A 12,029-nucleotide genomic window follows, 5' to 3' on the forward strand; every position below is an offset into this window, starting at 1 on the left:
CAGTGATCAGTCCAATTAGGGTTAGTACTCAGGCTTTGTTTGAGTTGAGCCCAAGCTTTCATCAATATGAGAGAAAAGATGGAAAGGAAAGGGACAAGAAGAAGAGCAGGAGGGTAAAGCATGAATGTCAGACCATTGAGGAGGTAGAATGCACAGAAAGGAAAAGGTGAGGAAGAGGTAACCACATGAATGATAGGGGGACTGGTGTCCTGTGAAGGAGCAGCCAACACTCACTGGGGAAGGGATCTCTTCTCTTTATCCAGGACCTTGGTAGCAACAGAGGTGTCTTGGTAGGAGGAGAGGGGCATGGGCTGGATGGGATTTTACTTTCCCCAACATGTGCATAGTGACATATTATGACTTATATTATGGTCAGATGTAAAGAGGAGTAAAAGGATGAAGAAGAAAAACCCAGAACCTTCAGATTCTGGTCACTTTCTGGGCACAGGCCTCTACCAACCAGCACCCTAACCTGTGGCCCTTAACTCTCGTAGTCTACTCTTCACTCAGTGGTTGTGTGTGGCATGCTGGAGGCTAGCAGCTGTTTTGTAAATTATTAAATCGCCTTCAGCACTTATCAGCAAATGCCACATTTATACAAAGTTAGGTACGTTCATTAGTGGCTCTTCGATCCATTTTATTAACACTTATTTCTCTTGGGTTCTTAGACAATGGCTTCTCTTACATTTGTCCTCTAGTCATGATGACACTGCTTAGGGAAGGGAAAATAGTGGAAATAGAGGGATCAAAAGTAGTGGTGCTTTGGTAGCTGGATCTCTTATAGGCAAGGCAAGATGGAAGCCTTAGCCCCTTAAAGAATTGCTAAGACATAAATCTTGGATGATAGACATGCTGATGCATGTGATCAGAGATGACAAGGTCAATTACTGCAAGACTTATTTATGCGACAAAGGACTGTCTCTCTGCTGAGGAATATCTCCCAATCCTGGTGGGTGCCTGAAAATCCACTGGCACTTCTTCACTTGTTGGATTTATTTCTGTATAACCCCTTGGTTATATGAGAACAAATAACTTAGAGAAGGTCTTGGCTCTAGGAGATCCTGAAGTGTGGGGAAAGGGAAGGTGCTGAAAGGAAGCAGGGAAGGAAGAAGTATATAAAAAAAAAAAAAGGAGGTGGAGACTGCCTAGAGTGACAGGTATCACTGTTTATAACTTTCCTCAATATTCCCACTTCTCTTTGGGATTCCAGGGTGAGCAAGAATGCCTTGTTTTGGGTTGAGCAAAAAGTGTTGTTCTGCCTTTAATGGTGAGAAAAAATGGCTGTAAGCCGCATTTAGAAAATTTGTTGACTGTAATTAAGCTTTCTTGGGAGTCCCCAAGGTTTACTTACCTATAATTGAAAAAATGCAAATGAAGACAGTTAATCAGTGGACTGGCCAACTATGAAGTGCTACTACCTACCTAAATGAATTAAAAATGGAGACACAAATATGTCCAGTTGAGAAAGTTACCTGAGAGCCAATTGGTAAACTTCTCAGCAAGGCTTTGGAGATTTTTTTCTTAGCCTGGCTGAGATTGCAATGCTTTCTGCTAAGGTCTGTGCCAATTTAATCTTGAGCCATTACATACAGATTTCCTAACAACTGGCCTTCAGTGTTCGTGGAGCACCACCTGCCTCTGGCATCACTCAGGGAAGCCCTGCAAGAAAAATAACAGATCTCCTGTCCTGCTTTCTATCATGATCATATGGAAATACCTCTGGGATTAAGCAACTCTTCAGGAGTTATCCCACAGTATTTTAGCTATCAGGGATTTTTTTCAACAATACGTTCAACACACCCGTGATGGTCATTTTCACCTCAGATACATATTAGTTAACACATGCAGCTAATTTTTATCACCTGATTTAAAATCATCCCCCAAATGCTTTGCACCTCTGTTAATACTTACGTCTTCTCCTTACTGATTTTGTTAATTAGCAGCTCGTGATATGGTGTCAGTACAAAGAAGTGCACAATTTGTTTCTAAAATTTAGATGTGGGAACACAAGCATAAATGCCGCATCATTTAGATGAAAATATTTTGTCAGTGGTCTGATAGGTAGTAACATAAATAAAAGGTATTTAAAAAGTTAAATATAAAAGGAGAGGTACAATAATGATGTATCTGTGCTAGAAACTGTATCAAGCTGTTTTTGACAACTCTTTCACAATATGACATCTTGGAGGAGGGAGATAAGTTTCCCACACCATTTAGTAGATTCTGAGGACTCACAGTGTCATAATTGATTAATAATGCCTGCCTTGGACACTGTTAGGGTGAGTGGTAAGTTGCTGCCCCTTGTTCCTTAAGAGGAAGAAATTCAGCTTTGCTAACTTACTTTGGTGTTTGATGAAGAGTGAGTGAGTGGACTAGAATGCTGACATGAGTGTTTGCCATAAAGGAAATGTCTTTTTTTTTTTTTTTGCAAGTGTGTAAACATCCTGAGATGACTTAAGTAGGGAAAGATACCATTAGGCTGAACCTTTTCACCATGTCTTTGTTTGTTTGAGTTATTTATTACCCTGGACTTGCTAGAGTTTGTTTTTTTTTTTTTTTAAGTGTTATTGACATAGACTCTGGAAAAAGTATGTGGATATTTCAAGATATTTCAAATGTATCACAGTTTCTAAGGAGATCAAATATGTCTTCAAAGCCTCATGGATTTTTTATACATGAAATGTTCTTCTTGGCAGATAATAGGCTCTGATGCTCTGAGTTTCTAACATCCCATTCATTAACAGCAAAGCTGACTTGTAGCAAAATCTCCCCCCCGCCCCAAGCAATTTATGACTCCTTTGGGGGAAATAAGTTTAAATATAAATTAATGACCAGCTCCAGTGAAAAGATTCCAGTTTACTCAAGGTGTTTGCTTTCAATTTATTGTCAGTTCTTACTTCACAACTTCCTTCCCCAATAACCCTATCCCAGGCCTGAGTATGTGTAGGATAACCCCTTTAAAATACTTCTTTCTCTTAAAGCTACATTGTTCCCATTTAAAGTTCTTGTAAGTGGCTAAAATGGACTTCACCCATATTTGGGGGAAAAACTTTAACATTTTCAAAATCATTGGAAATAAAATAGCCTATGCCCAGCTGGGACTGTATTTTTCTCCCAGGCATTTCTAGGCCTTTGGAAGTTATCAAGGCAAACTCTTCAGATATTATACTTAAAAATTGTCTTCTAAATGGCTTCAATTTTTTTTTTCTTATTTAGCTTAGCCAGTAGTTCCATAACATTTGTATTGTTTTTAGTCCAATGACAGATTGCCTTGTACTTTGGATCTCCATGAACTTCCATTTTTATGTTTCATTAATTTTCAGTAATAATAAGCTTTTTTGAAAATAGATGACATACAACCTGAAAATAACTCTATCTTGACATGTGTATTATAAATGGATGACTGTAGAAGGCCCTGTGAAATCCTAATTCTCTTCTGTAATTGTATACAAATAACATCCTAAGACATTTACTATGTCGTATACAGTTAATGCAATGTGTTTCCTACCCCTTTTATGTCATTCAGCCTTTTTGACAAGGCTATGTTTTTGTTCTGTTTTGTTTTTAAAGCAAGTTGTTAAATTTAAACTGCATTTGTTTTATTGCTGGTTGGCCCCAGGAAGTTCACCATGATTATAAAGGGTGAAGGATTGCTAATTACTTAACTGTTCCCTAGATGGCCAAGGCTACTTTCTATTCAAATAAGATATTTCTTGATGATGTTATGTCTCAGATTTTTTAAAGGATATTGACTTTGATCTTGAAAGTCTTATTCTGAGAAAATTATTAGTAAATACATTGAATTTTTTGACCTGGGGAAAGAATATGGATTTAATATTTCATTCAGTATTCTATTATCTCTCTGTAAAAAACACTAAATAAGAAATATGAAGGGAAGAAGAAATCAGACAGAAGTGAACATACATTATATACCTACAGTATGCAAAATACCATTCATGAAACAACTGGGAAGATCAACATAAGCAAAACATGCGGTGTTATATATCTAGTTCCCTAAGATTTATAATTACGACTGTCCGTTTGATAACATCAGCTGTATGTAACACACACACCTCAAACTCAGTAGGGCCAAAGTTAAACTCAGCATCATAGCATCTCAACTTCCTTAATTCCACAATGTGGGATCAGTACATCAGTGTATACCCAGTTGTACTAGCTAGAAATTTGAGAATTGTCCCTCTTTCTCACTCTTAACCATCCAGTCACCATTAAAGTTTAGTCTCATGCCCACCATGAAGTTATTTTTCCTGCCCTATCCCTCCCTGACTCAAGGTAGATCTCTATTCCTTTTGTTCCTTTAGCATTTTATATCCTACTAAAATACTTATTACAGAGTGTTGAAACTCTTAGACTATGTGTTTATTTTTACTTACTGTATTGTGAGCTCTTGCAGTTCAGCATCTATGTCTATTTATGTTTGTGTACCCAACACTTAAGCACGATGGTTGGTACAAAATAGATATTCAATAGGTATCTGAAAAAATACTTGAATGGATAAATGTGTAGGTGGAAGGACGGAGGGACAAACTGAAGGATAAAGAGTAAATGAGAATTCTGTATTTCAAGAGATGTAGTCACACTTTTGTTGGAAAGTGATTGTTTCTATTGAAAATGAACACCTGTTGCCACGTAAGAGCATGAAACTAATGAGATGGGGTTTCAGAAATATTCAGATGATTATGTAAGCTGTAAGAGCCATTTCAAGCACTTTCCATGGCGTTCTTCAGTTTTGATGTAAGAAAGTAGGCAGCACAAATATTGTTTTGTGGAAGAATCACAATTTAGGACGATCTTATTTCTAGCTTTTCCCTTCATTCAAAACACAAAATGAAGAGAGTATAGGAGAAAAGAACTATTAGAAGTTGAGTGCAGTTAACTAGAAAAGGGTGGGAACAGAAGCAGAAAAAAAAACAAAACAAAAAAACCCAGAAAACGCCCTATAGAAACGGCTGTAAAATGGTTCTTTTGCCCTTATTTGCTTTTCAAGGACTGTAATAGAACAAGATGTGACAGAACATCTGTTGCCTTTTTAAAATAGTACTTTGATATTTTAAAAGAATAGTGACAGAATTAGAAGTCTGATTTCTATGGTTAGGTTAGAGACAGCAGACACCTAAGGGATGGAAGAGGGAGAATTAATGTAGCACAGCTTGATACTTTGGGGCTGAGGATTGGTCTGCCATGCACGAGGCAGCATGGAACAGTTGTAGAGCAGGGGCTGTGGACTTAGACAGCTGCATTCAAATCTGGACTTCACCACTTATTTGCAGTGTGACGTTGGGCAAACTGGACTCCTCTTTGTCCCAATGGAGTGTAATACTATTACCTGTCTTGGGGTGCTTGTGAGATTGAATGAGACAAATGAAACTCTGGGAGCTAGCCGAGAGACTGGCACATTGTCTTATTTGCTGAATTTAGGCTTTATGTTTTTAAAATTAGCTGAAAATAGCAGTTTCTCTTAGACTAGATACAGGAACTTAATGGGTGTCCAGTAGGAATAGAAAGGCCCTTATACAGGAAAAGGTAGATGTCTCCTTCCGCTGAAAAGACCAGTCAGTGTAATGGAAGCCAGCCTGAGGGATGACTGAGATGGGGTTGACTTTTGAGGCCAGTTGTTGAAGGCTTAGAGCACTAATTTACAGTAGCTGAGCCCCACCTAAGGGTATAGCCAGTCATTATAGCTGTGCAGTAAATGTGCTTCAGACAGAGCAGGCAAGTGCAAGAGAAATCAGCAGAGACCAGATGCTGCTGCCATCAGGATGAATCCAAGCCAAGAAGACAACCCAAAGGCTGGGCAGGACATATCCTAGGTCAGAAGGTCTAGTCAGAGAGGATTCGGACTCTGAGGATGAGACTGAAAGTCACAGTCCAGGAGAGACGGAGGTGCTCACCGGATTTAGTCATGACGTTAAAAGGATATTACCAGGTTTAGAGGACAGATTTTTAGCCCAGTCAGGGTTAACAGAAACAGGATCATTTTAAATGATAGGTGGTGACTGAAAAGCAATGCCTCCGAAATTAAATGATGCTTTGGAGGATCACGTCTGTGTAGTGTTCAGCTGGTGAGTTTTGGGGAACGTTGGTACTGATCCCGATCTCTGCTTTGCCATTTACTGCAGGGGAAATTACATTACTTCTCTAAGCTTCAGTTTCAAGGGTAATAAGAATTCCTACTTTTTGAAAGTTAAACCACCCAATTTAATTAAAAGGACTAAGGCAATGCCAGGCACCTAGTAAGTGCTCAATTAATGTCAGTTATTATTGTTAGAACTCCACTTACATATATTCATTTATACATCTTGTTTGAAAATGCCATAGTTATAAGTATAAATGACAAAATTGAATGTAATTATGTTAAGTGAGGTTCCTAAACCTTGTATAAAAAATTGTCTTGCCATATAGCTTTTCTCTTTCTAATGTCTTTTCTTTAGGAAGTGATTTTTCTGATTGTGCTGATAATGACCTAAATCATGAGAGTGGGTCTATGGAAAAGGGCAAAATTTATCCTTTGGGAATCAGCTTTTTAAAAAAGTCAAATTTTATATAAATTATTTTAGACTGGGGTTCTTGTCTGTGTCTTTGTTCAAATTTAGTTGGCTGGGTCTCTTACCTCCTTGCTTTACCTTACCATAAATTCAAGATCTGCCTTAGCAGGTGGCTTGAGTGAAATCATTGGCTGTATATTTCAGAGCTATCTCACTCTCAACCATGTATTAGATTTATCCACAGGATTCCTGCATCAGGCTGAGAGAGGAAAGGGGTTCTGAAGAAGAGACAGGCTCTCATGTTTTTGCTGCAGAGTTAGACACCATCTATCTGAAAATGGAATCTGTGGTAAAAATTTCCAAATTACTTGTAATCATTTTCTTTAGATCAACTCCCAAGACTCATTCTTTGGGAACCAATTAATAATACGATAGACATAAATTGACTTATTCTACTTCTACTAATTCTCTTGCCCCAAAGCAAATCAACAAATCTGTCCCTGACATATCATTTTACGCTCTCTTTACTCATAGCACACAATAGAATTAACTAACTTTATAAATGAATATTACCCATTATTGAAACCTGAGAGACTTACAGGGAATTATCAGTTGGCCAAGGGGGTAAGGTATCTAGCTTCTGAAGAAATCATAACTGATCTGCTCCTAATTGTCCCAACATTTTGCTGTCTCATCTCTGTCCTTCATTGTTCACACTTCTACCTGGGGGTATGATGGGAAAGATGAAAAAGTAAAATTTAGTCAGATAACTGGTTATGATATTATCAAACTTGAGTATGGGAGAAGTCCTGAAATTTTTGGATGAAATAAGCTTTCACATAGTCTTTGGGTTTCATTAATCCAGTGGTTCTCAGACTTTGGCATGTATCAGTATCCCCTGGATGGCTAGTTAGAACAAAGGTTGCAAGTTTGACTCAGTAAGTTTTGGATTGGGCCTGAGAAATTGCATTTATAACAGGTTCCAGGTGATCCTGATGCTGCTAGCTAAGGGATGGTACTTTGAGAACCACATCACTAATCCATGCTGGCTTCTGTCCTGTTAAGATGAATAGTCTAGAATTTGCATTTCTTTAGCTAGCTTTAGGAATTTAGATTGCATAAACTAATCGTTATGGGTTAAGCAGTTATTTTGGTATATGTGCATCATGTACAGTGTAATAGAAGTGGTAAATTAAATTAGGTGGGTTACTCTGTCCATTTGGTTGAGCTCATTCACAACGAATGAAATTCACAGAGATCTTTGCTTTTATTATTGTACGGTCAATGTAATACTGACTTTTAATTTTTTTTTTAATGGTAAAGTCTCAATTCTATGGTATTGCAAGGGACTTACACATATAAATCATCTTCCATCGTCTTCCCCATGACCAGACTTTATGAGCTTTTTTTCATGATTGAGCTCATTTGATTCTCATAAACATTTTTTTTAACCTGGCACAACATTTAGCTTTAATGAGGGATATGGAACAAAGAACAGCCAGAGTAATGGCATCACAGAGGTGTTAAATGCAACCTCTGTTGACTCCAGTCACTACATGGGACACATTTCAATCAGAAGAAGTGATATGAGGCTAGAGTGAATGCCAGGGACATTACACGGGGGAGCCACAGGGTTTAGACTCTCTCAGCTTAAACACTTTCCTAACAACCTAGCCCCCAGAAGGTTGTGTACCTCATTTTCAATCTTCAGTGCAACTCCAGTCTGTGAATTACAAGTCATACAATAAACAATCTCAACAACTAGGAACAGAATACTTAGGAACATCCTTGGTTCCTTCATTTAACTTTAATTGATACAGTTCTTTAGTTGATACTAAAAGACATTTGATGAAAGATCAAACTATGCTCAAGCATCCCTAAGGCTGGAGTAAGACTGACAGTATACCTGTTAAATCTTTCAGCCAGGATTCTCCATGTGACCTACTGAAAGAGAGTCCAAAAAATGCAGTTTTGAGCTTTTCTAGTATCTGTGGTCCAGGCAGTGAAGCATGAAGAAGGTTTAAACAGATATTGAGTGGCCTAGGGTACAGTATGTATCACACTAAGTAGGTAAAAGCAGAAAATAGGTAACCTAAAAAATCCCAAACCTGAGAGTCTGGTGATGGGCCTCTAGACCTATTCTCAATTTGTGACTCTCCAACAGGGTGGCATGATAAACCAGTAGAAGACTCTTTACGGACTTCATCACTTAAACTGTATGAACCTGTGCAAGTTACTGGACCACTGCATGCACCAGCTCTTTCATCATATAATGGCAATGACAGTAATGCCTACTTCATAGAGTAATTGTGAGAGTCAAATGAGGAAATATTTTAAAACTTCTTAGAATAGGGTTTGGCACATAATTAAGGACTCAATATTTCATTAAAACATGGATATGAGACCCTCACTGAATGCTCTCTAACCTGAAAGATCTGACACACTTACTGATATTTTAATAGGAAGTATATTCAAGACCTGGCAATAGTTAAGTGAATACTCCAAGCTCAATAAACACCTATGCTAGAGCACCCATGGGTTGTTGCTCTGCACAGCTGCTCACATTCCTCACCAATCCTGAGCTTGGAATGAAAAAGTAGTATATAGATAGATATTTTTATTGGTAGGGCTAGAACATTGAGATGCAGCTCCTTATAACTTTTTATTCTTCAGTGCCTGCCAAATGCTTTTCAAACATTTGGGTAATTGTCACCATGACTAATTAGCCTAATGCAATAATATGAGGTGTTTCACTTTGGAAAACTTTTGTTAACCTGGAATTCTTACATACTAAAAAGAGGGCTTTGTCTTTAGTGGTTTTGAGATTTTAGAAAGCTATGCATTCTAGAGCAATTTTTTTTTCTTTTTACTTTGGGATTAAGGATAGAAGACAGTTGACTGATTTATAGCCTGTTTACTTTATCTTGTGATACTTTGCTCCTTTTTTGCAATAATGCTTATTTGCACAAGCAAAACATTTTAACTGTGAAATTGCACCACCATCTTGTGAATTTTGGACCTTGATTAACTCAGGTGTATCTTATTCTTCTCCTACTTTAGCTGGACAGTGCCACATCGCTTATACAGGCAGCTAAAAACCTGATGAATGCTGTTGTTCTCACGGTGAAAGCATCTTATGTGGCCTCAACCAAATACCAGAAGGTCTATGGGACAGCAGCTGTCAACTCCCCTGTTGTGTCTTGGAAGATGAAGGCTCCAGAGAAGAAGCCTCTTGTGAAAAGAGAAAAACCTGAAGAATTCCAGACACGAGTAAGACGAGGGTCTCAGAAGAAACACATTTCACCTGTACAGGCTTTAAGTGAATTCAAAGCCATGGATTCCTTCTAGGACGATAGGCTTTAACAAGAAAAGTTTTTTCTTTCTTTTTTTCCCCCTTTCTTTTTCTTTCTAATTCCATTTTTGTATGCATACCTGCTGATCCGTATGCCTCTGGCATGGGGGAAATTAAGGGAGCGGTGTCTGTTTGCATGTGAGATGAGATGTGATCCATACTACTGATCCATCTGTAGCCCAGGGAGGGGACAGGGAATTCCTGTCCTGAGGTAGCACAGAGCTGTCCTTTGCAACATTCTCATAAAGTTGGGCAAAGAGTTCGCATTGCAATGTTTAAGGGAGCGGGAGGGATGGGGAAAATAAACTTAACTCTTCAAAAGCAAACTCTAATGCATGCAAGAATCATTAGGTTGGCAGGTATATTCATAAATGAAAAATCTGGAAGTGTAATGGTAGAACTAAAACTTGTATTGCTTCTGTTTCAGTGCAAAAAATGTACTAGCCAATACGCTTAAGTGTGTGGCCCACAAACTGAACAATATTGAAGTCATATCCATGATATTATGTGGATTTTAAATGAGGGGAAACTAGTCCAGCCTAAAATGCTTCTTTTAATCTGCATTCTGTTCTTTCTCTTCTAGTAGTGCCATTACTAGTGCTCATGTTATCATTTTCCCCCCTTTACTGAAAACGGTGAACATTTGAGACAATTAAATCTTTCTGGGAGCACTGGAAACACAATGTGGTGATCGACTTTGCTTTCTTTCTTTTTTTTTTTTTTAATTTGAACTATGATTTTGCTAGAAATAGAAGGCCCAGTGGTGAATGTTAGAGGAATGGAAACTGACAACGTGTGAAGATCTAGAGGCAAATCCATAGGTGTAGCTTGGAGTGCCGGTATCTAATATACCATTGTATCCACTAACTCAAAATAAACACATTTAATCTTGACGTCTGAAGAATGTTTTCTTTGAATGCATATTTAATAAAAGATTACAGCATCTTAAAAATTGACTAAAAATGCTTTTGGTTTGCTCTTAGAAATTAGGTAATATCCAAATAATTCACTCAATCATCTTTAGATTCTAGAAATTTATTTTGTAGTTTGTGTTTTCTTTTTTTACATTTACTTTCAAACTGAATCTAAAATGAGAAAGTATTGTATTAGACTTTTCTGGGCTAAACTTGAGAAACTTAATGTGTTCTTAGAAACTTAATCCAATTTTTTTAATATATAAGCCCTTTAATTTCAAAATACTTTCTCTAAATTGTACAAATGGGGCCTCTGTTCCATTACTACGGAGGAATGGCTGTAGTCTTTCAGCTGTGGACTAAGAAGTGAAAAACTCCCATTCTCCTGCGTGTCTGAGACTCCCCCCATTAGATTGATTTGTATAAGTCATCACATTACTGTATGTCTCCAGAAGACATCTGGTAAAATATGCATGTGTTTCTTAGCAACACGATAATGCAATGAAAGCCACAAACACCTAGTATAAAGCTACACGACTACACCAGTTGGGTTGAGGCAATAGCTATGCCAATTGTATGGCTAGGCATTTCATAACTAAAGCCAAAATGTTTTGTTACTTCAGTTACACTAAGTTTTCCATTTGTATTGGCAGGGCTATTGTCTGACTCACCCTTCGAATCTGTTGTTCAGACTGGGTCACAGACCCCTCACATACAGGTTCACACTAGGTAATTGGGAAAGTTCCCGGGAGCCTTTGGCAGATGACACGAGCTGTCTGCAGCAGAAGCAGTGGTGGCAGTTACCTCTTGGGGCATCCTGGGGCGCTTGCACCAACAGCCTCCAGCAGCAGTAGTGATCTCCCCGTGACCCCTACCCCCAGTGGGGCATGTGGATCAGAGCTTCTTGGCCTTTATATTTAAGTCCATAACCCAGGACACCTGGGTGCACATGCGCAATTACATTAGACAATAACCAAGGAACACCCGGGCACACGTGCATATTTACACCAAATGCTTGGCAAGATTCTGAACATCTGAGGGGCCCTGACCATTTTCCTTCACTTTCCCTGTACCTTGACTCATGTTAGCTTAGGTGGAAGGTCCCAAAGAGAAGGAAGAGATGAGGGAGTTGTGGAAGAAGAGAAAGCTTAGTCCAAAATCTTATTTAGAAATGGTTCTGCTCACACCACTGCAACCACCATCAAGACTGAGAATTTTCTATTAATGGAGGTGCTACCATAAAAGCTGTAGACTGAT

General features: G+C 38.3%; 1 protein-coding gene across 5 annotated transcripts in view; it reads left to right on the plus strand.

Annotated features, from left to right (window-relative positions):
* The window catches only part of CTNNA2 (catenin alpha 2), a 952,135-nt gene extending 942,281 nt beyond the window's left edge, over positions 1 to 9,854 (plus strand). For all 5 annotated transcript variants that reach the window (XM_063078019.1, XM_063078018.1, XM_063078020.1 and 2 more), the window contains one exon: positions 9,567 to 9,854. In XM_063078019.1, the coding sequence (XP_062934089.1) occupies positions 9,567 to 9,854 (288 nt within the window). The remainder of the gene's footprint in view (positions 1 to 9,566) is intronic.
* The last annotated feature ends 2,175 nt before the right edge of the window (positions 9,855 to 12,029 follow it).

This window comes from Cynocephalus volans, chromosome 14 (genome assembly GCF_027409185.1).
Source record: "Cynocephalus volans isolate mCynVol1 chromosome 14, mCynVol1.pri, whole genome shotgun sequence".
NCBI lineage: Eukaryota > Metazoa > Chordata > Mammalia > Dermoptera > Cynocephalidae > Cynocephalus > Cynocephalus volans.